The sequence below is a fragment of the Gracilinanus agilis genome, chromosome 3 (assembly GCF_016433145.1).
Source record: "Gracilinanus agilis isolate LMUSP501 chromosome 3, AgileGrace, whole genome shotgun sequence".
NCBI classification, from domain to species: domain Eukaryota; kingdom Metazoa; phylum Chordata; class Mammalia; order Didelphimorphia; family Didelphidae; genus Gracilinanus; species Gracilinanus agilis.
Genome location: NC_058132.1, coordinates 98,761,273 through 98,787,223, shown reverse-complemented (window position 1 = coordinate 98,787,223; position 25,951 = coordinate 98,761,273). Strand labels below are relative to the sequence as shown.

At 36.2% G+C, this 25,951-nt stretch overlaps 1 protein-coding gene across 4 annotated transcripts in view; it reads right to left on the bottom strand.

Moving 5' to 3' along the window:
• The window catches only part of EMSY (EMSY transcriptional repressor, BRCA2 interacting), a 92,940-nt gene that overhangs the window by 28,640 nt on the left and 38,349 nt on the right, over positions 1 to 25,951 (bottom strand). For all 4 annotated transcript variants that reach the window (XM_044668158.1, XM_044668161.1, XM_044668159.1 and 1 more), the window contains 5 exons: positions 23,973 to 24,122; positions 23,154 to 23,327; positions 11,306 to 11,442; positions 3,991 to 4,164; positions 784 to 982 (listed from right to left, as the gene is read on the bottom strand). In XM_044668158.1, coding sequence (XP_044524093.1) covers positions 784 to 982; positions 3,991 to 4,164; positions 11,306 to 11,442; positions 23,154 to 23,327; positions 23,973 to 24,122 — 834 coding nt within the window. The remainder of the gene's footprint in view (positions 1 to 783; positions 983 to 3,990; positions 4,165 to 11,305; positions 11,443 to 23,153; positions 23,328 to 23,972; positions 24,123 to 25,951) is intronic.

Sequence of the window (25,951 nt, the reverse complement as noted above, 5' to 3'; positions counted from 1 at the left end):
TCTGTGACCTTAATTGACTCCATTCCCTTCTCTGGGATGTAGTTTCTTGATCTGTAATGAGGAATAGATTAGACGATCTCTTATGGTCCTTTCAAATTCTTTAACATCTACGTTCTTGCCTCTTATCCCACATTCAGACATGCTGAACTGACCGAGTACTCACTCTTCCCCACCCACCTGAAAAGAGAAAACTTCTAAGAAACAGTTTAAATCCTTAGATTTAAAACTATAAGATAATGGCAATGGCTGATTAATACTGTGGGACAAGAGAACAGGACTAGGAGGTAGGAAACTCTAATCCTAGCTCTGCCACTAAACTGCAATATTACCTGAGTAAATCTCTGAATCTCAGTTTCCCATCTGTAAAATGAAGAGGCTGGACTCAGTAAATTCCCTACTAGGTATTATCAATCTAGGAATTCAGATCAATTCAGTCAGCTGACAAGAACATATTGGACTTTATCATGTGCCAGCACTGTGCTAAACACTAGGGAGAGGAAAGCAAAAAATACATCTGTTCTTGCTCTCAATGAGTTCTCTTCTCTCCAGGAGTCAATCATCAAGTTGCTCTCAGGCTTTGTGGTTTAATGGAAAGACTGGACAAGTGGTCCAAAGATCTGACTCTAGCTCGATTACTACCCTCATGGAGAGTCAAGGCCAGCAGTAATAACAGCAGCTCATTTTGGTGGTCATTAAAGATTCACAGAAGGCTAAGTGAGGAAGCTAAAGTTCACTAAGACTAAGTCAAAAAGAAAAAGAAATTGGAAGTGAAATGGTTCTTACCTTGAGAACTTTGGGAAGATTCAGTAGAAGAGGAGCTACTGTCTGTATAGCTCTGTGGTTCTTCTTTCACCTCTTGAACAGATGCAGTTCCAGCCTCGGCAACCCTGGAGGCTTGCTGTAAGGTTTCTGTCACCAGCTGCCTTGTCTGCTCACTAACAACTGTGGCTTGAAATGTCACTGGTTTTGGTTTGATGAGAACCTGGAAAAAAGGTAAAAAAATCTGTCTAATTACAATTTTAGAGCCATTTAAAGAACTATGTTCTTTGAGAAGTCTAAGCTTGCCCTGAATTTTTATTTTTGTAACATAAAACTAAAACAATACAGTCATCTCTTTTTTGTGAGTTCCCCCATCATGGTTTCGATATATTGCAGGTTGGCATAAGAAATTAAATGAGAATATTAGGAGAGTTTTATGGAAGCCATAGATGACATGCAACGGTTGGCAGATGACAGAGAAAAAGTTTAGAAACTCAGATATGCATACTTAACCCAAAATTTACAATAAAGTATGTAAACACCCCATAAAAAAAAAAGAAAAAATTCAAACTTCTTTTGTACAAAGGGAGAGCCAAAACATTTTATGCAATTTTCCAGACTGTGGGGGCACTGCTCCCCTAATTCTTGTGATTTAGAAGTGATAATTATATATACATTATATATACTCCATGCCTTGTGCATAGTTCATATAAAAGTATGAGAATTATATATAAATTTTATTTTATAGGTATTTATACATTCACAAATAGATATTATATATGTCTATATTATTTTATGTATATTACATTTATCTTTTAATTTATAATATATTTAATTTATTTATATTTGATTTATATATAATTTATTCTATACTTATAGAAAATCCAAGATTTCTCACTGACATGCTTAAGGAATAAGACTTAGTTTTCAATTACAAAAGTTTAGTTCTAAGCTAAGCAGGATTGAAAATCCATAAATCAACAGAAACCTAACAAACATCAGAAAAATTATTTTATTTTGTACCTATTGTCCATTCCAGTACAAACATGTGGGCTGTAGGCAACCTAACACAGGAGAACAGTGAACTGGTAGTTAGCTAAACTAGAATAATAGAGCCTACTCCTTTCAGGTGAATCAATCATTTTCTTTATGGGTCTTATAACTGTAAGGAGAACTGGTTTTGCTTTTGCTTGAGTTGACACTTGATGATGATTTTCCCACTAACTACTTATATGACCAAGAGCTGGTCAAATCACTTCTTTGAGTCCATTTTCTTTTACCTCAAATGACAAGGCTGGACTAGATAGTCCCCTATAGCATTATGTGTTATAATGTTCAATGTTCCAAGATCTTTGCTTGCACCAAACACAGTGTTTTACAAGATTCCTTCTAGCTCTAATATTCTTTGTTCTAAGATCCTTTCTTGGCTTCTAGGCTTCTAATGTTCTAAGATTACTTTCTAGCTCTAACATTCTTTTTTTCTAAAATCTCTTCCTACTCATATATTAAATGAATTTATGAATATCAGGACTAAATGCAAGATGGAAAAATAAGCAGTTAGAAAAGCTCTGAAAATTAGGAGGAAAACTTTATATAGTCTTGGGAAAATAATGTAAATTTCATGAATGGGATGGGTGTAACACTTTCTGGTTATATGAGAAGAAAATATACATTAAAAACTAAGTTTGAAAAAAAAGGTATGCAAATATGGCAATATACAATACAAGTTACAAAAACAAAACTACCCTTTAATTCAATGATCCCATTTCTTGGACCATTGCCTAAAGATATTACTGGATGAGAGGAAAAAGGACCTATCATTCTCAAAATAATTTTGGTTGACTAATTTTTAAAAGTGGAAAAATAGAATCAACCTACATGACAACAATTAGTAAGAAGCTGAATAAAATGTAGTACTTAAAATGTAAAAGATGCCAACATATCTTAAAAAAAAACAAAACAACCATACAACAAAGAAAAAAGCAAAGATATATAGACCAATGCAAAGCAAGACCAACAGAATTCAAATTACATACCTATGCATATACCTACCCACCCACACTTCAAGTCTTATCTTTTTTTTTTAAACCCTTACCTTCTGTCTTAGAATCAATACTAGGGATCAGTTCCAAAGCATAATACTGGAAAGATAATTGAGATTTAGTGACTTATCCAGGGTTACACAGCTAAGAGGTGTCTTAAGTCTTTGAATCCTGGACCACCCATCTCTAAGCCAGGTTCTCTAATCACCAAGCCACCTACCTGCAACCCCAACTCTATCTTTTAAAAACAGAATGGCAATAAATCTTCATAAATAAGCAGATGGAGGAAATCAGAAGGGGAACACTCACTCAAATTTTGATTATTATTATTTTATTAAATTCAAGGGGAAGGGGACTGGACCTATGATCTCACTGTCATAGGAAATATCCAGTGAAGAAATTTCCCCTTAATACTGCAGGCTGACACTTTCTCTGCCATTTATGGTCTTTGAGAATTGCCTACAACATTGAGAAGGTTAGTTAATTGTCCTAGATTACACTGCCAGTACATATGATGGGCAGAACTTGATCCTAAACCTTGATGACTTGAAGCCTGGCTCTTCTTCCTCTAAGCAGAGTGTGAATGTAGGCACAAGCACATGACCAGGGGCAAATGGATGTTTGTGACACATTTATATATACATCCACATACAGACCTGTACCTCTTGAGAAAGTTATACAAATATATTAAATTACTATACATACAAATAATATTTATATACATGTCCACAAAGACACATACATCTATATATACATTAAATAGCTACTAAATTATTATTTTCCTTCACTTTTTTCAAGTAGATGAGGTTTTATCACCCCTAATTGCCTAGCCCTTGCCACTATTCTGCCTCAAAATATATACTTAGCATCAATTTTAAGACAGAAGGTAAGGGATAAAAAAAAAAAAAGAGTAGGGATAGAAATCAGAACCAGAAAGAATCTTAGAGATCATTTAGTTCAATCTGTTCACTTTACAAATGAGAAAACCAGGGCACAGAAAAGGGAACTGCCCAATGATACAAAGCAGGAGACTAAGAATTAGGAGTTGAATGTACTGATGACAAGCCAGTGCTCTTTTCACTATGATACAGTTGAAACACTGGATATGGTGGAAACTTTCAAGTTCTTGGATATGCCTGACCCCAAAAGAGAAAATATAGAAATGAAATAATTGTCTTGGCCCATATACCTGTGTTTTGCCTTGCTGCCCATAAACAATTTTTGTTGGGATGATTTTAGCTGCTGGCTGAACCGTAGAGCCTATTCCTTTCGGCTGAGTCACAATCATTTTCGTGATGGGTCTTGTAGCAGTGATGATAGCTGGTTTTGCTCCTGCTGGCACTGCCTGAATGGTCTTTTCCCCCTAAAGCAAAGTTGAAGTTTGCATATTAGACTTGAAGCTTTGTATGGTAAGCAAGGGAAAAGAAATATGAGGCACAGTACAGTATTTTACAATGACATTACAGACTTTCTAAAATCTTGCCCCAACCTACCTGTTCAGCCTTATTTCACACAATTCTTTGCCATGTGCTATACAATATCCAGTTTGGCTGATGATTAATCCTTAGGGGCAAGATCTGAGCCACATATGTCTTTGTACACCCAGGACCTAGTATAGGATCTTGCATATAGTGTTAAGTGCTCAAAAAAATGTTTTAATGAGTTGAATTGAATTTTAATTGAGCCAGAGCTTTTGAGGTGTTCACAGAATCAGAATATTACTGAAACAGACCTCAGAAGGTATCTAGGATCCCCTCCTCGCCACCCCCACAACACACACACATATTTGCACAGGCATCCCCCTTACAGTATCTCCAACAAGTAGTCGTCCAGTCTCTCCCTGAAGACCTCTGGTGAAGTGTGAGCCAGCTCCACATTTGGACAACTCTGTTAGGACATATTTCCTCAAATCGAGTCAGTCTTCCTTTCTATAACTCCCACCCATTGCTTCCAGTACTGCCCCATAGGGCCAATTAGGACAGACTCCTTCTTCCACAGGACAATCCTCCAAATGCTTGCAGATAGTCATCAAGTTCCCCTTAAGTTGTCTCTTCTCCAGATCAAACATTCCCAGTTCCTTCAACTGATCCTGCTATGTCATGGTCTTGAGTCCCTTGATCACTCTATTCCCCTTTCTCTAGATGCGCTCCAGTTTATTAATCTCTTTTCTAAAGCTCCAGGACTGACAATGCTCCAACATATTTCTGCAAATTTCACCTCATTTTTAACCCAACCCTTGCTCAAATTACTCTATAATGTATTAGTCCCATTTCATCCTGTTAAAATCTTCCTAATTTCTGTACACATATTCTCTTCAACGAAGATTTTTCTCATTTTTTTTTGATAGTATTTCGGTCCTACTTTCTGCATCTAGCTTGCATGTCTATTACATATGATTAGATCATTCTGAATGACAATAATTTGCATACATAATCTCATGTACTAGAATGTAAACTACTTAAGGACAGAGGCCCTGGCATATTTACCTTTGCATCATATCCTTGCACCAAGATATAGGCCTTGCACATACTAGGCACTTATCCATTTGGTGGAATTTGAGCAAATAAATATCTGAATAATACAATCTTGTTAGAAAGGACCTTAGTATTGATAATTAATCCTCTTATGTATAGAGGCCTAAGGTTTATAGAGCACTTTCTTCAAAGCCCTTATGGCAATATAATGGAAAGAGCACTGAGTAAGAATAGGAGATCTAAGTGTCATTTCTAGCTCTGCAACTTTCCAACTGTGGAGTGAGAGTTGGCCAGGGGCTTTTACTTCTCTGCAGTTATGTCCTCATCTCTAAAGTGAAACAACTAAACCAGATGACTTACCTCCATGATCATTTCTGGCTCTAAATTTTAAGATACTAGATCATCTAATCCAACCTCCCAACCAAGGAAGGAATCTTTCAACCCTTGATATTGTTCATTTATTTGGATGATAGAATATAAGCTTCTTAAAGCAGGGACAGTTTCATTATTGTATTTGTATCTCTAGTAGCTAAAACAATATACAATAATTTACATATATTAAGCACTGTACAGGGTGTCCCAGAAGTCTCAATTTGGTTTCTTTTTAAGCCCTTACTTTTTGTCTTAGTATCAATTCTAAGACAGAAGAGCAGCAAGAGCTAAGAAATGGAGTTAAGTGACTTGCCCAGGATCACATAGCTCGGAAGTGTATGAGGCCAAATTTGAACCCAGGTCCCTCTTGACTGTAGGCCTAGAACTCTATCCACTGTGCTATCTAACTGGCCCCCAAGTGTAGCTTTAAGCTAGTAAAGTTATTAAAGCATAAAAGTGCACTGAAACTTCTAGGAAACCTTGAATAATGCTTTGAAGTCTATAAAGAGCTACATATATATATATATATATATATATATATATATATATAAAATAATGTCATTTAGTCTTCACAACAATCCTATGAGTTAGGTATTATTATTAGCATCTCCATTTTACAGATGTATAGTTTGAGTCTGACAAAGGTTAAGTGGATTGTCCAGGATCATACATCTGAAGTGGGGCTTAAACTCAAGTCTTTCTGATTTGGTACACTACTCACTTTGTCACCTAGCTACTCATTTTTTTTTTTAAACCCTTGTACTTCGGTGTATTGTCTCATAGGTGGAAGATTGATAAGGGTGGGCAATGGGGGTCAAGTGACTTGCCCAAGGTCACACAGCTGGGAAGTGGCTGAGGCTGGGTTTGAACCTAGGACCTCCTGTCTCTAGGCCTGACTCTCACTCCACTGAGCTACCCAGCTGCCCCATAGCTACTCATTTTTAAGGTACTTAATAAATGCTTGTTGATTGATGAATTCATAAGAGCATCAATCCCTAACATTCATATAACAATTGACACTTTTCAAAGTTACCTTATATGCACTTTCTGATTTGATCGTTACCACATCCTATTAGACAGACTGGAAAAGTATTATTATGCCCATTTTAGAGACGAAGAGGCTGGAGCTGTAAGCTATCTGCCTACATTCCCACAGCTAATAAATGGCAAAGCTGGAACAACCACTCCGGTTTTCTGTGTTTGTTCTACTTCCCCACATTGCAAGTATTCACGTTATATAATATGCCTAAGTAATGTCCATAATTATTCAAAGCCCAATTAACAGGCTTAATTTAATATAAAAAAAATGACAGAAATTCCTCACTTTCTTTTTTTTTTTAAACCTTTACCTTCCATCTTAGAGTCAATATTGATTCTAAGGCAGAAGAGTGTAAGGGCTAGGCAATGGGGGTTAAGTGACTTGCCCAGAGTCACATAGCTGGGAAGTGTATGAGGCCAAATTTGAACCCAAGACCTCCCATCTCTAGACCAGGCTCTCAATCTGCTGAGCCACCCAGCTGCCCCTCACTTTCTTATTAGTAATCAAAATACATTGCACAATATACTACTATATAGCAGGCCAGTAATAAAATGTATTAGACACCAACCAAATTCTTGCCTAAATGTTCCCCATACAACAAAAGGAAAAAACAATGGAGAGTGGAAAGTTATCACTGGAGTGCTACAATGAAGGAAGGCAACAAGCATTTATTAAGCACCTATTATGTGTCAAGCACTGTGCTAAGTACTTTACAAATAATAATAGCTAACATTTATATAGTGCTTATTATGTGGCAGGTGCTATGCTAAGCACTTTACAATTATTATCTCAGGTGATCCTCACAACAACCCTGTGAGGTAGGTGCTATTATTATCCCCATTTTACAGGTAAGAAAACTGAGGTAGGCAAAAGTGAAGTGACTTGCCCAATGTCACACAGCTCGGAAGTTATCTGAGACTAGATTAGAACTCAGGTCTTTCTGACTTCAGGCCCTATGCTTTATCTTTCATACCACCTAGTAGCTTCTGAGGAACAGCAATTCACATCACTTTAACACTTCAAAATTTACAGTTTTTTCTAATTGTCCTGTGAAGTAAGTAGTATAAATATTATCTTCATTCAGTTTTTATTTTTGTAAAAAGATAAGAAAACGGAGGCCAGAGCTGGGGTCTGAGCCTTGGTCTTGTGGCTCCAAAGCCCTTTCTGCTACATCCTCCTGCCTCCCTCAATCTCTTCAAGTGAAAGAAGTATGAATTTGTGGATAGAGCAGGATATCTATCCAGTTCTTTTGAGGTCACATAAAATCACAACAAGCTATAAGTGGGCTGTATGGATGGAACAGAGAAGGGAAGAAATGAAAACAGGAGCAGATGAGCAACTGTCCTTTCCATGTTAGAACCCTGGAAGGAGAGGTTCAAGGGCAAAGTCAAGGTGCTTTCTTTGTGTGACTGCTGAAATGTCACCAACACCTTCTAAGCTAAAGAGTTTAGCACTATCCAACTTGTCATCATTTTCCTCTCCGTGGGCTGAAGCCAAAGTGTGTTTTAATTTTCTTACAGCTTTAGTGACACACCTCTTGCATTTTGGTTCAAGGAAATCTAATTTATAACTCGTTTCAAAATAGTCTCTTTCTTGAGATTTAAAAAAAAAAAGTGAAATAACAGATTGTTTGTCTTTACTTACTCTTTACTTTTCATTCTTAACTTGAGAATGTAGGCACTAAAACTACTGTTTTAATAAAATGTGTATGGCCCCTGATTGCATAAAGCAATCAGTCAGAGGATGGTTACTGAATTAGAGAATGTTAAAGTCAGAAATGACATGAAGGGAACAATAGGCCCGATCTACATTTAAAGAGGGAAAAACTGAGGTCAAGAAAGGGCCCAGAGACAGGAACAGTTAGTGGCAGATGTGGAATTACAACTCTGGTGTCCAAGTCCCCAGTATAGTGTTCTTTCCACTATACCATGCTGTAGGGCTAAAGGTTAATAAAAACAATGGGCCTGAGTCTTAGGCTCAGGCTTGCAAGCATTAGCTAGTTACTAGTCATTTTTAAAAAAAGTTTTTGTCATGCATTTCCCCTCTAACTTCTCACTCTCCTCTCCCTCCCCCTCTCACTCACACAAATCCATATACACAGAGCAATCTTTATAGAATCAGCTCTGAGTATATGTATTATAACCCAAATGTAGATATCTACGCATCTGCAGGGGAGTACACTTACCTATTAATGGCCAGGTGGGTCTTGCCAAAAAATGGAGAACCATTTATGACCACTCAAAGTCAACTTGCAAGATGTTTAGTGTAAAGCTTATTATAGCATGGATGCTAGTCTTGTCCCTCCCGAGTCATTTGTTAAATGGGCATTCTTAAGATGGCAACCTATCAATGTGGATATCAAGTAGCTACTAGGGAGAAGCCTGAAAAATTGCAGAACTCACAAAGAGCTCCCAGATCCATGATGCCCCTCATTATCCTCATAGAGCCAAGGAATCCAGGAATAAAGCCTCAAGTCTAGATTCACATAACAACAAAAGCCACATTATATTACATTATAAGTAGCTCATTATCAGGGCCTGTCCAATTTATCTTCCTAATCCTCTAGCACTAACAGGCCCTGTGTGTACAAAGGAATTGTCAATGTTTGTAGAATGAAGAGATGAGTATTTTGTTAAGTACCCCTCCCAGATTGCTTTAAATTTTTTTGAAATAGTTGATGCATTCCCTAAAGTGCTCAACTGAGTCACTTGATAGGGATCTCAGAAGGCCATTGATTGTGTAACCCCTACCTGAGCAGAAGTTAACACTACATATCCTACTAGTGGTTAGCCAGCTTCCACCATAAGGCCTCCAGAAATTGGGAACCTCATTTCACTTTGAGGCTGACCATTCTACTTTAGGACAGTTATAATTGTGAATAAGTTTTTCCTTTTATCATATCAAGTGGAAAACAGTTGGCAACTTCCATCTATTGGTCAATAATTTTTCTTTGTAAGGCCAAGTAGGTCAAGTCTAATCCCTCTGTTGCATGAAAGCCCTCCAACTACTCGACTGGGATCATTGTTTCACTAAGTCTTCTCTTCTCCAGAATAAATATCCATAGTTCCTTCACCTGATCCACTTACAGTTTTTGTTTTCCCTAACCATCCTGGTAACTTTTCTCTGGAAGAGATCTTGACTGTCATTGTTCTTGGGATTAGAACTGAACATAACACTCTTCCTCCTGGACACTAATCTTCTGTTAATGTAATCTAACATCACATTACTGTATTTTCTAACTAGCCAAATTCAAATTGTTTTTAATTTTGAGCTTTCAGTACTCTAAAACTTTCAAGAATTTTTCATATAAATTAATCTATACATGCCTCCCCCCTCTATTCTATATTAATAGTCGAGTTTTTTTAACCCAAGCATTAGGCATCACATAAGACAAAACTGGTTACCATAAGAATCTGAACATTCAGAATAAGACAATCTGGCAGATGAAATACTGGCTAGGTTCTGATTCTCCTTAATTCAGGCAATTCACAATCTCTTTTTCCATATAAATGGATATAAAATAAAGTTAATGCCTAACTGCTAGCTGTCTCACTCAAGATTAATGTTATGCCTGAGAAGCTCTTTATTATCCATTTAAAGAAGCTCTCATATTCTACTATCTGCCTACAGCTGATGACTTTTCACTCTCTTCTTCCTCACCCTCAGAGATCATTTAAGTCCTAACCTGAGGAGAAATCTTCTCCAGTATCTCCAATGATTTCACAGCAACCTCTCCTTGAAGACCTCCAGTGTTAAGGAACTCAATACCTCCTAAGAAAGCAAATGCCATTGTCAAAAATTAATCTAATATGTTGCCTAGAACTGGACTTAATTCACCAGACATAGTCTGAACAGTTCAAATCAATAAGGCTATCATCTCCTTTGCTCTGGACACTAGCTGCCATGCAGTCTAAGACTCCATTAGCTCTTCCAGTATTATAAACGTGAATTAGCATGAATCTCTATTAGGGATCAATAAGGGATTATGACTACTAAGGCACAGCACAGGCATAGGGAGGCCTGAGTCCTGTGCTCAGTCAATGTGGTCTCAGATCCAGCCAAAACTGCCTCCTCAAAGCTCCCCCTTTTGTTGGACTGGGTTTCCCTCTTTCCTGTATGTATCTTTCTCCTTTATGATATCTTTCTGCATTTCTATCCCTCTTTCACCTCTTGTTTCTGCATTCTTCTAGCCTCTGTCATTCAAGAATTCCATTTTCCCCAGGCCAGGCCCTCCTTCCTCCTCGACTGGCCCATATGCAGAAACCTGCACCCACTGATCACATATAGGCACAGAGCTGCTCTCTGAGAGCAGTTCCTATGTTGTTAAGGCAGTGACACTCTCCATCTGGAAGCAAGCTAAAGCCTGTGAAACAAGTACCCATGTGTCACAATCTAGTAGGCTGCTGCAGAGCCACCTCAGCAATATTCAATGGGTTTTAGAAATTACTGTGAAAAATGGCATCCGTAGATGGTGTCTTTATAGTTATTACAGCACAGCAGTGGTAAATCAAAAGTTCAAGCCATCGTGGGATTTTGACTTCTTTAAGCAAATATTTGAATAGCTGGCCCTTTAAGATCCTCGGTGGATTGCTGAGCCTGCAGGTCAAGCTCTTACTTACTCCAGCGTTTAGCAATGTTGTGACAACGTTTTTGCCTGGGAGGCCTTGAATGGTCGTTCCTTTTCCTGTGGTCTTTTGCACAACAATCACATTGGGCTTGGAAGTCATTGGGATGGTGGTGATTTTGGTGGTCGTTCCTTAAAGAAGGGGGAAGAAAAGGAGTCCCAAGTTAAGAATGATGATGTTGGATCAATTCTACTTAGGTTGCACACAATTCATACCTTTAATCCTGTGTCCCCTTTGGATGAAGACAAAGACTTCAAATGTTACAGATTCAACTACAGTTATCAATTTTTACCCCCAAATTTGGCTCATGAGAAACCTGATATGGCTAAATTCAATTCAACAAACATTTATTAAGCATCTTTCATATGCAAAGCACTGTGTTAAATTTTGGTTTGAAAAGAACCAGGGGTTCTGCCTAACTCTCTCACTTTATAGTGAGTGGTGGCCCAGAGAGCTTGCTGAAATCACATATACACACACACATAAAGCTGAAGACCTGAGATTTGTATTGAGGTTCTCCAAGTGCTCCTTCTATTATATCATGATTCCTATGGTCTATATTTTTCAATGTTCTCATAATCCTTTCTTTTTTTTTTTACTTAGATCCAACCCCTCCAAGCCTTATCAGATAGTCTTAAGAAGTTGCTTGTGAATGAAAACATTGATTAGCATTAACCTTCTCCAAATTTACTGATGCTAATCTTAAGACAATAGTCATTCAGTCTATTTCTAGGCAGGTATTAGCATAACCTAGAATTGATATAATTTTTCAATGTATAATTATATTCTTTTATTTAAAGAAATAATAATAGCTCACATTAATCTAGTACTTTAAGACTTATAAAACATTTCCCACACAATCTGATGGGAAAAGAAAGTAGACAATGCAAATATTACTATAGCTATTTTGCAGATGAGGAAATTTAGGCACAGAGTTGGTAAGTAACCCGCCCAAAATGGAATGACTACTGTCAGAAGTTGAACTTCAGCTCAAATCTTTTCACTTAAAGAATATTTCTATTATAATATGCTGCTTTTCCTATAATTTTGGATATACATTATGTTCAGGGCCAGTCTATCTTTGGAATAATTCAGCATTACAGAAAAAGTCTTTCCATCATGGCAAGATATAAAAAATTAAATTGTCAAAGCACTTGTGTAGATTGGAGTCTGTGGACTAAAGCTTTTTCTGCAGAATCTGAAAATATAATTTGCAACAATGTATCCCTTTCACCCAAATTTTTTCTTATTATCATGCAGTGATAAATCACTAATTGGCAAAGTCCCATCAAATCTGGTTTTACAATGAAATGATAAGCAAATTGGAGGAAACCATGAAAAACAGAATATACCAAATCAAAAAGGAAAATCAAAAGATTATAGCAGAAAACCAGTCTCCAAAGACAAGAATTCAGCAAGTAGAAGCCAATGATCTCTCAAGACAGTAAGAACAAATAAAACAAAGTCAAAAGACTGATAAAATAGAAGGAAACATGAAATATCTCACTGAGACATTGACAGATCAAGAAAACAGGTCTAGATATTTAAACCTTAATCTAAATATTTAAACCTTACTCTCAACAGAATTAACCCTGAGAGGGAAGAGTAGCTATATCCATTGGGGTATAGAATTTGATCTAACCCTACTGAGAAAGTCAGAAGGGATAAACCAAGGGGAGTGGGGAGGTCAAAAAAGGGAGGGGAAGAGAGAGGGGAGGGAATTCATTAGGCTTAAAAAATAAAAAGAGGGGAATAATAAGGGATGGAGTGGAAAGGGAAGTAAATCAAGGGAAGGGACAAGGGGAACTGGTTTAAAACAAAACACTGATTTAAAAGGAAATAGCATAAGAAGAAGAGGTAGAACTAGGAGAGGATACCAAAATGTTGGGGAATACAAAACTGATAATTATAACTCTTAATGTGAATGGGATGAACTCGCCCATAAAAAGGAAGCAAATAGCAGAGTGGATTAGAAACCAAAATCCTACCATATGTTGTCTACAAGAAACACATATGGGGCAGGTGGATATACACAGGTTTAAGGTGAATGGCTGGAGCAAAATTTGGGGGGCTTCAACTGAGAAAAAGAAGGCAGGAGTGGCGATCATGATTTCTGACAAAGCCGAAGTAAAAATAGATCTGATTAAAAGAGACAGGGAAGGTAATGACATCCTGATAAAAGGCAGTATAGACAATGAGGAAATAACAGTACTCAACATGTATGCATCAAAAGGTATAGCATCCAAATTCCTAAAGGAGAAACTGGCAGAGCTCAAGAAGGAAATAGATAGTAAAACTATACTAGTGGAAGATCTAAATATTTCTCTTTCAGATCTAGATAAATCAAACCATAAATAAATAAGACAGAGATAAAAGAGGTGAATAAAATCCTAGAAAAATTAGATTTAATAGATATGTGGAGAAAAATAAATAGGGACAAAAAGGAATACACCTTCTTTTCAGCGGCACATGGTATATTCACAAAGACTGACCATATAATGGGGCATAGAAACATTGCAAACAAATACAAAAGAGCAGAAATAATAAATGCAACCTTTTCAGATCATAATGCAATAAAAAATAACAATTAGAAAAGGTACATGGACAGGCAAATAAAAAACTAATTGGAAATTAAATAATATGATTCTCTAAAACCAGTTATTTAAAGAAGAAATCATAGAAACAATCAATAATTTCATTGAAGAGAATGACAATGATGAGACATCCTACCAAACTCTATGGGATGCAGCGAAGGCAGTACTCAGGGGGAAATTTATATCCTTGAGTGCATGTATTAAATTAAAGAGGGCAAAGATCAATGAACTGGGCATGCAAATCAAAAAACTAGAAAGGGAACAAATTAAAAATCCCTAGTAAAAGTCCAAATTAGAGATTATAAAAATTAAAGGAGAAATCAATAAAATTGAAAGTAAAAGAACTATTGAATTAATAAATAAGACTAGAAGCTGGTACTTTGAAAAAAACAAATAAAATTGACAAAGTACTAGTCAATCTAATTAAAAAAAGGAAAGAAGAAAACCAAATCATCAGTATCAAAGATGAAAAGGGAGACCTCACCTCTAATGGAAGAGGAAATCAAGGCAATCATTAAAAACTATTTTGTCCAATTATATGGCAATAAATATAGTAACTTAGGTGAGATGGATAATATTTACAAAAATAGGTTAACAGCAGAAGAAATAGAATACTTAAATAATCCCATATCAGAAAAAGAAATTGAACAAAGCCATCAAAGAACTCCCTAATAAAATATCTCCAGGACCAGATGAATTCACAAGTGAATTCTATCAAACCTTCAAAGAACAACTAATTCCAATACTATACAAACTATATGACATAATAAACAAAGAAGGAGTTCTACCAAATTTCTTTTATGATACAAATATGGTACTGATCCCAAAGCCAGGTAGATCAAAAACAGAGAAAGAAAACTACAGACCAATCTCCTTAATGAACATAGATGCAAAAATCTTAAACAGAAAAGACTCCAGCAAGTGATCACGAGGGTTATTCATTATGATCAGGTGGTATTTATACCAGGAATGCAAGGATGGTTCAACATCAGGAAAACCATTCACATAATTGACCATATCAATGAGCAAATCAACAAAAACCACATGACTATCTCAAAAATATTGAAAAAGCTTTTGACAAAATACAACACCCATTCCTATTGAAAACACCAGAAAGTATATGAAAAGAAGGACCTTTCCTAAAAATAATAAACAGTGTATATCTAAAACCATCAACAAGCATCATATGCAAAGGGGATAAATTAGAAGCCTTTCCAATAAGATCAGGCATGAAACAAGGATGCCCATTAACACCTCTATTATTTAACATTGTACTAGAAACACTACCAGTAGAAATTAAAGAAAAAGAAATTGAAGGTATTAAAATAGTCTATGAGGAGACTAAGTTTTCACTCTTTGCAGATGATATGATGGTCTACTTAAAAAATCCTAGAGAATCAACTAAAAAGCTAGTAGAAATAATCAACAACTTTAGCAAAGTTGCAGGATACAAAATAAATGCACATAAATCATCAGCATTTCTATATATTTCCAACACATCACAGCAGCAAGAGGTAGAAAGAGAAACATTTAAAATCACCCTAGACAATATAAAATACTTAGGAATCTATCTACCAAAACAAATACAGCAATTATATGAAAACAACTACAAAACACTTTCCAAACAATTAAAATTAGATCTAAACAACTGGAAAAAAACATTGATTGCTCATGGGTAGGACGAGCTAACAATAAAAATGAACATCCTACCCAAATTAATTTACCTATTTAGTGCCATAACTATCAAAATACCAAGAAACTTTTTTTACTGAATTAGAAAAAATTATATCAAAGTTCATCTGGAAGAACAAAAGATCAAGAATATCAAGGGAAATAATGAAAAAAAGTGAAGGACAGTGGCCTAGCAGTACCAGATATTAAACAATACTATAAAGCAGCTGTCATCAAAGCAGTATGGTACTGGCTAAGAGACAGAAGGGAAGATCAGTGGAATAGACTTGGGGTAAGTGACATCAGAAAGACAGTGTATGATAAACCCAAAGAGCCCAACTTTTGGGACAAAAATCCACTATTTGACAAAAACTGCTGAGAAATTTGGAAAACAATATGGAAGAGATTAGGTTTAGATCAACATCTCACACCATACACCAAGATAAATTCAGAATGGGTGAAAGACTTGAATATAAAGAAGGAAACTATAAGTAAATTAGGTGAACACAGAATAGTATACTTGTCAGATCTCTGGGAAAGGAAAGATTTTAAAACCAAACAAGAGTTAGAGAAAATTACAAAATGTAAAATAAATAAGTTTGATTATATTAAATTAAAAAGTTTTTGTACAAGGGAAAACAATGCAACCAAAATCAGAAGGGAAACAACAAACTGGGAAAAAATCTTTATAACAAAAAATTCTGACAGGGGTCTAATTAATCAAATATACAAGGAGTTAAATCAATTGTATAAAAAATCAAGCCATTCCCCAATCAATAAATGGGCAAGGGACATGAATAGGCAATTTTCAGATAAAGAAATCAAAAGTATGAATAAGCACATGAGAAAGTATTCTAAATTTCTAATAATTAGAGAAATGCAAATCAAAACAACTCTGAGGTACCACCTCAAGCCTAGCAGATTGGCTAAAATGATAGCAGAGGAAAGTAATGAATGTTGGAGGGGATGTGGCAAAATTGGGACATTAATGCATTGCTGGTGGAGTTGTGAACAGATCCAACCATTCTGGAGGGCAATTTGGAACTATGCCCAAAGAGCGATAAAAGAATGCCTGCCCTTTGATCCAGCCATACCATTGCTGGGATTGTACCCCAAAGAGATCATAGATAAAAAGGCTTATACAAAAATATTTATGGCAGCGCTCTTTGTGGTGGCAAAAAACTGGAAAATGAAGGTATGCCCTTCAATTTGGGAATGGCTAAACAAATTGTGGTATATGCTGGTGATGGAATATTATTCTGCTCAAAGGAATACTAAACTGGAGGAATTCCACATGAACGGGAATGACCTCCAGGAACTGATGCAGAGTGAAAGGAGCAGAGCCAGAAGAACATTGTACACAGACACTGATATACTGTGGTAAAATCAAATGTAATGTACTAGCAGCAATGCAATGACCCAGGACAATTCTGAGGGACTTATGGAAAAGAACACTACCCACATTCAGAGGAAGAACTATAGGAGTGGAAACACCGAAGAAAACCAACTGCTTGAATACATGGGTTGATGCACACCTGATTGGGGATATAGACTCAAAAGGATCACATCATTGCAACTATCAATAATATGGAAATAAGTCTTGATTGATGACATGTTAAAACCAGTGGAAATGCTATGGGGAGGTGGGGGTGAAGCGGGATAAAGGGGAAAGTAAAAACAATAATCATGTAACCATGGAAAATTTTTCTAAAAAAAAAAAATGAAGACTGGTAAAAAAGACCCAGTTTTATAGTCATGAAACTTCAGCTAGATATGGAAACTGTCATTGCTGCTACTGCTGCTGATAATAATAATAAGAGTATACACTTACATAATGCTTTAGAATTAGAAAGCACCTTTACATATTACATATTCCCTTGTTTGATCCTAACAAAAGCCCTGTGAGGTAAGTAGTACAAGAATTATTAGCCTTTCTGGACTCCGGTTATCTCATCTGTAAAATGAGATAACTGACTTATCCAGTTGTCAGTTAATAAGAGATAGATCTTAGACTCAAACTCAGACTTTCTGACTCCTATACCATGAAGCCTCTTACACAAAGTGACAACAGTACTTAGGGACTTAGCAATACTGTATAATCCATGTAAAGGGATCTTCTTCTAGACCAGGGGCTTTTAACCTTTATTATATCATGAACTCCTCTGACAGCTGTGATAATTAGATTAAGTCTGCACTGCCCATCTTTAGATTTAATCACCAAAGGTGAGAACACCTCTAATTCTGGGAGGTCCAAAACCCAAGTGTGCTAGTCAACTGACTGCCCCCTAAGGCAGTACTATGAGAATCATCTATTGTGATTGGACATGCAAATTAGGAGGGAGGAACAGGAAGTGATGCATAAGTGACCCCTTTAAAAGGAGAAGATCCTCAGTCAGCTGGGGTCTTCTATGGAAGAGAGCATCTGATGAGGACTTCTTCTGGTTCATGGAGGATTGTTGGAATGCTGAGACTGACTCTGGTAGGACCTCTGACTGCTTCCCTTTGAATTGTCAGGTGGTAAGTTAGGCTAATTCTCTCTCTCTTCCCTTGGTGTTTCTGGAGGCTCTACCCTCAAGGAGGCCTCTCTTGCCTCTCTAACTGTAAAAGGCCTTGTGGCTAGAAGCCTTGTTTAATTAACCTCTGTGCTCCTTTGCTGGGGCCTCTAAATTCTTACCTGGTCCAGGCCTCTGGTCTGGGCCAGAGTTTCTCTCTCTCAATTTCTCTACCTTCAACCTTCCTAATTGTAAATAAACTTTCATAAAAGTCAATTTTGACTTGAGATTATGCTTAATTGAGGAATGATAATAGTTCAATCCTCTGGTGACCACTTTTTTAATATATTAAACCCATAAAACCCCTTTTTCACACTTACACAGCCTAGAAAGTAATGGATCCCTTCTCAGAATGTTTTTAAATATACAGAATTATAAAGGAAGTATATCATATTGAATTACAGTAATCAATTTTTTTTATTTTAGCAACTTCAAGTTGAAAACATTTATTATAGATGAACAGAATTCTCTATTAAAAAAAAAAAGATGAATGGAAAGATCAGTAACCATTTATCAAAGATACACTAAACGGGTTTTTCTGTGATGCCTCACTGAAAAATGGAAGTGACTCCAGGTTTTAAAGAGCTATTCCAGATTGATTTTCAAAGTCCTTCAAATTCTAGCCCCATGATTTATAACATTGCAACATTAACTGCTACTATAGAATTAATGGATCACTCAATATTTCACCTAGCCTCATGGTTTCTTGGAATTAACAACAATAGTCAGTATATGCCTAAATATCATCTCATTTAGAACTTACAATAACTTTCACTATAAAATGAGCAGGGCAAGGCTTATTATCCCTATGAAAAGAGGAAGAAACTAAGATTCAAAGAGACATAGAATAATACAATAGTAATATTTTCTGACTTCTACTCCACTGTTCTTTCCACTACATCACAGATACCTACTAATTCTAACAAAGACATTTTAAATAAAAAACAATTTATGTGGTTTGCTTATATATTCCTTTAATCCAAGATCTTATACCCTACCTTAAATCAGCTGTATTTATGGCCTAGCTCTATAACTATTTTTTGTTTTATCTATTGCTCTAAGCACTATATCCAAATTTAAGCAAAATCACTGCTAACCATTAAAAAAAATCAACTTAGTTCCTATAAAAACTCTATGACCAGAAACATCTATTCCTTGCTCCATCAGCTATCATGTGATTGTCTATTTACCTCAACATGGAAATTTAACTAATGTAGCAATGTTTAGAAAATTTGACAATAAATGATCAGGGAATATCGCTATGAGAAAACCCATGCAATGTTTAACTCTTCTATAATGAGATTAAAATACTTGTTACAACTGCTTAAAGTAAATCAAACCTATTTAGAGCTAATAAATTTTTCTCTACTACAAAAGTCTCACTACACAAAATGATTACATTAATTCTTCATTAATGTAAGGTTTTTTAAAAGTTAGCTATGGATTAAATTTTAGGTACTGTATTCATGCTAATAAAGATGATGAATAAGTATAACTCACATTTCAGTAGCATTTTAAATTTAACAATAACTCACAATAACCTGGGGAGGTATAGTGAAAATAGGATGGCCTACTTTACTGATAAACAAAAGACATAAGGGGTGAGTGTGAAATGACCTCTTTCAAATTATACAGTAATCAGTGGCTGAACTGGACTCTGCGGACTAACTGCCCAAAGTCTTCGGCCTCCACAGTTGATATCCATTCTTTCTACTAGACTGTGATATTTCTCTACTGACCCACATCTGAAGCAAATCTACAAATATACTAAAACTGAAAATGTTATTGTGAAAATGCCTAGAATGCCACCTAAAATAATAATAATATCTCAAACACTTCATAGAGATATTGAAAAGAAAGTGTTTCATACACCTCAAGATGCTACTGAAATGGAAGCTATTATTATTATATTGAGAATTATATTTTACAATACAATTCAATGAGAAAATGAAGCCCTGCCTTCCAACCCTGCTGGGTCTATTCTATCCAGTCTCTGTAAAAAGTAAAACACTGTGAACCACTGCTATGATGGGAACAGAGACCAGGAGCCTAGAAGGCACTGTGATCAGAAACAGGGTTCTCCTAAGAAAGCCAAAAGGAGGGGAACCTGGAGCCTAAGAAGCAGCTATATGGCCAGTAACTAGAGAGACGGTGCTGTAGTGCTACATCAGGACAGGACAAGACAGTCCCAAGGGTTCTAAGTTCCCTAACATTGAGACACCAGGGAAGCCCTGAAGATCCAGAATTCTGAAACTCAAAGATCTAGGTAGGGTAAATCACAGGAGCTGCAAGTCATCACAAGAACCCAGGGGATCCAAAGTGAGGCCAAGCAGGGCTGATCATATCACCCAAAAGTATAGCAAGGGACAGAGCCTGGCTCTGTTTGGGAACAAAATCTTGAGAGTTGATTAACCTAAAAACCAAACAAAACCAAAAAAGAATATCTGTGAGTATGAAATAACTATGTGGTTCAGTAGCTATCGTCAGGTACTTTCTAGTTATGTGACCCTGGGCAAGTTACTTAACCCCAATTGCCTAGCCCTTACCACTCTTCTGCCTTGGAGACAATACTTAGTATCAATTCTAAGACAAAAAGAAAAAAAAAATCATTGCAAATCCAATTCTGTAACAATAAGCAGTGATTCAAAGAAAAGTAGATTTTCCAGGCACATGAAAACCTAGAATAAAAAATGTAATAAAAGTTCTGAGTGAAAATACTAGACCAGTGGTTCCCAAACTTTTTTGGCCTACCCCCCCCTTTCCAGAAAAAATATTACTTAGCGCCCCCTGGAAATTATGAAACTATTTATTGAACTCAGAATAGAATGTATACAAAAAAAGTGTGGCCATCACAGCCACCCTGGATCGCTGCATCACCCACAAGGGGGCAGTGGCGCCCACTTTGGGAATCACTGTCTAGACAAATAATTAGCTTCAGAGAGAAAGCAGGCGGCAGCTAGATGGGTCAGTGGACTGAGAGTCAGGCCTAGGGAGGAGGAGTCCCGAGTTGAAATCTGGCCTCAGACACTAGCTACATGAACTTGGAAAGTCACTTAATCCTCATTGTCTAGCCTTTACTACTCTTCTGCCTTGGAATCAACGCACAGTATTGACTCTAAGATGGAAAGTAAGGGTTTAAAAAAGAGAAAGCAGTAAATTTTAGACAAGTACTAGATTCCTTGAAAACTAGAACACAAATAGAAAGCAACACACCTACAAGAGAGAAAAAATCTGAACAAAATTATAAGATTGAAGAAACAGAACAAACTGTAAAATATCTGCTATCAAAAACAACTGGCCTGGAAAGCAAATCAAGGAGAAATAATTTAAGAATCACTGGACTCCCTGAAAACTGTGGTTTTAAAACAACGAAACAGCCTAGACACTATACTTCAAGAAATCATAAATAAAAACTCCCCAGACTTCTTGGGGCAAGGTAAAGATAGAAAGAATCTACCAATTGCCTCATGAACAGAACACTGCATTATTTCACATTTTAAAGGCATTATCAAGTAATATATAATATTTTGAATTTTAAAAGATGTTTATAATACCTCTTTAAAAACTAGGATAAGATAAATCCTTCCAAATCTAACCAAACTCAATTTGGCAAAAATCAAATGTTCTCATACTTATAATCAGGTCAAAATTCACAGCTCAGAACAACATCAGGAAACCTTTTAGAGACTGCATGTCCAAACTGAAACTTCAACCCCCCAAAATTACCCCAGACAGTGGAGGAAGTGTTCACATTGGGTAACTAGGCAGAAAGGTGGGGCATGTGAAAATGGTCCTCAGGCACTGAGGAGAGGGAAAAGGGAGTAGCCCTCTCCAACAGGCCAGGGCACACCTTCACCAACATGGGCTTAGAATATGATGCCTTAAACTAACCTTACGCTTTTCTTTCTGTTTCTCTTTCAGTTGTCAGAAGTACCAATCCAATGCTAGAAATCACACTTTCTGACTACCAGGTTAGAGCTACCCACTGAATATGAAGAAAACATTCCTCATCTGTAAACCAGGGGGTTTCTGCCTTAGAACAAATACTCAGTATTGATTATGAGATGGAAGGTAAGGGTTTTTAAAAAACTGAATCAGTTGGGGCTGCCTGATCAGAGATGATTTATGCTACTTTAATTAAAAAACAAGAATCAATGAAAATGGATTTCATAAAAACATTACACTTTAAAGGCTGTATCCCAAATTAAGTGGCATTTGGTAAGGCAATAGAAACCAGAGGCAATTCCAAAATATTTTTAAAAATTAGAGAAGATTAGTAACTTTTACTGTCTTGGCAAATTTCAAAATGGAAAAAAGCCAACAAAAATGGGGAAATATAAAAAGGATTTTCAAATGCTTTGGTTTTTAATAATCTAAAGTAACACTAGGAATCAAGAATAGCTGAACAATGTCCTTTCAGTCTTAACCAAAAAATGGTGTATGTACTTTAAAAAAAAAAAATTTAACATATATCAATGTAATCCCTGTGTCAGGATTAAGTCCAGAAACTGGACTTAGTTATTCAATGGAGAGACTGAAAATCAAGCTTTGGATTTCTACAAATAATATATAAGCAGAAATTACAAAAATTATGTTATTGTTAATAAGTTAGATGGGCACTTTCATTTATTTATTTATTTATTTATTTATTTAAGCCCTTAACTTCTGTGTATTGGCTTATAGGTGGAAAAGTGGTAAGGGTGGGCAATGGGGGTCAAGTGACTTGCCCAGGATCACACAGCTGGGAAGTGTCTGAGGTCGGACCTGAACCTTAGGACCTCCCATCTCCAGGCCTGACTCTCAATCCACTGAGCAACCAAGCTGAACCTAGAAGGGTATTTTTAGATCATTTAACACAACCTCCTCTTATTTTACAGAGAAAGAAGCTAAGACTCAGAGAGAAGGATATTGCCCAAGGTCATACAATGAACTAGTAAAAGGACTCAATTCATTTGAAAACAAATGCTTTTTTCATGTGGTATGGAATAACATATACCCATGTCATAACATATAATGTGTACCTACCAGAGACTATGTTGCTGCTAATTATCTTGCCCCCCAAGGTAGCTAATGATTTGGGTACTACTGTAATGATGCTGCCACTGGTGGTTTTCACATAGGTAGCAGCTCCAGGGGTTGCAGTCATTCGAGCCCCTATTGAAGGGCTGACTGTTGGTCGAGTATAGGTTGCCTGTGTACCTATATAAAGAGAAAAACAGAAACAGAAACATGGCATTATATATAAAGAAATTATGTGTACTATTCAAACACATTAGATTTTAACCAAGCTAGACTATTTATTGCTCCTAGTTTCATTCTACTCTCTCTCACTTCTATGCATTTAGCACAGGGTATTTCTCCTATCTAGGAACAAACATTTTCCCTAATTTGTACCTGCTGAAATATTTTGCCTTTTTTTCTGGGCCTAATTTCAGGGCCACCTCCTCCACAAAGCACAAAGTTTGATAAGAGACTTTCAATATGAAAAATGAGGTTTTTAACTAAAATTTCACATTACTTTTACTAAGAAAACCAAACAGGCAATGGTTTTGTTCCAACATTTATAGTCAGAATCAGAGAAAGAGCTTCAAAATGATTAGTCCAACTCCATCATTTTACAAAGGAAGCTTCAGCTCAAGGGGTGAAGTGACTTATCCAAAGTCATGAAGATGAAAAGCAGCAAAGGCAAGGCTATGGCTGATGCCTTTTGATCTTGGTCTAGGACTCCTTCCATTACACTAAGCCACCTCTTATAAGTAGTAGAGCTTATATAAACTAAGTATATTTAATTTCCTAATAAGTTAAATAACGTAAGTGGTCTATGAAATCGGACTCAAGACTTACCAGTAGGAGTGGTAACCAATTTAGTTGTCATAATTGCCCCATTGCTGCTTACCACCATAATAGGTGAATTGCTACTAGTGGGCAGTGTTGCTGTGACTGGTTTAGGGAGGATTTTACTTGGCTGAACTTGCTGAGTGATAATTTTAACACCTACGAAAGAAGAAATATGTATATCACACATTTTTTAAAACTTCTGAAACATTTTCTTCATATGGACCTAAGAGGGCAGCAGTTTCACATATTTGTTTTAACCTTGACTAAACATATTAGGTCAGCCCCTTACCATCCCCTCCCCTAAATTTACAACAGGTTTTCAACTTCTTTTCTTCTGACCCCATATCCCCGAAAAAACCAAATCACTAAGTAGTTAAGCAAAAGAGAAACAATTTTTCTCTTTATTCTTGCCTTACTGTATTTAAGTCTTCTTATTTAGATCAAATGAAATATCAGGCTAATGACTAGAAATGGCCTTTCCTGGGGAATAATCTGTAGACAGTTGTTTTATGTGGCAAGTCTCATACTAAAGGTCTGAGATAAGAAAAATGATGAACAGTCAAGAACAAAGTTAAAGAAAAGGAAGTTAAAAAAATTTGCAACTCTTTCCTTTTATTGAAATACTAACATCAATCTTATCATTGAAATAAATAGCTTCTAAAATAATTTCAAATATTCCATTTTGTAGCTATCAGCCTATCAGTTCCAGCACTAGAAAGACTCCTCTTTTAAAGTCTGACCCTGGTGCCTGATTGTTATGGAGATGGTCCTATTTTCTCTAGGATGATGCCCAGAAAGAATAATCTCTGCTGAGGTGAAAAGATTTCAAGTAGAGGCCAATGATGGCCTGGTGTGACTGCAGTCCTTGGACTCACCTGGCTCAGGACTGGCAGGTAAAAAATTGGCCCAAGATATCACACTGAACATTTGCAGGGAAATCAAAGAGCTACTGAAGTGTCTTCATAAATATATTTATTGAAGTTAAATATTTATATTCAATGCTAGAAAGGCATAGAGTCTTGAGGCAGATTGCAATGCCTATGTATCTCAGAGTTGGTATTACTTAAAAAACTCCTTTCCTTACAGCCAATCTGGTGATGATCCTCCCTCAATTGAGCTAGTCTGGTCCCCAGCAGACATAAAGTCCATGAATGACCCCATACCCTATACCTTTTTCCTTCTAGTCTGGCAGAACCTGCTAGATTCAGTATTATACCTTAGGGCTACCACTATATGAAATATAGAGGCTAGAATAGAAGGGTTTCAGTAAATTTAAACTAAAAATTAACTGAGGGGACTTATTAATAATAATGTATATTGGCTATAAAACTAAAAATTGCAAATATTAACGAGAATTAGATTAATGTTAAGATCTGTTCCAGACATTAAAATCAGAAGAGGAATATATTGCTGTCGAAAGCTTAGAATTATGTTACTTTTTAGGGGAAGTGACTTAGGTTGACCAAGTAGAAAGGAAGAAATCTCTACTTATTTAATACTATTAAACTACTTCACTTCCCTGTAAACAAGTGATATTAAAATTGTTTCATGGCATCTAAAGAATTCCAACTCAATCTTTTTAACTTGTTAGAAACACCTAAACAATGAGGTTATGGAAAATAATTATCTTTCGGTTATTATCTCATGGATGAATTCCAAAGATGGTTCAGAAAAACCACCCCCGAACCAAACCTTAATAACTGCGATATTGCAGAAATATGAAACACTATTCATTAACCAATCATGTGGATACTAGGATCTCTTCATCAATCAAAAGATAATCATTTCAAATGTGCTTTTAACACATTCAAAGAAATAAAGTTAAAAAGTCTGGTATTGCCTGTAACTTTTCCATCCAAGGAAGCTATTTAATTTCAAAACATTTAAGCTATGTGACACTAGAACAAAACTAACACTGAAAAGGCTTTCTGTAGATCATCTGAAAATTAGTGACTTTCCCACCATGGAATTTGTAAAGCACTGCT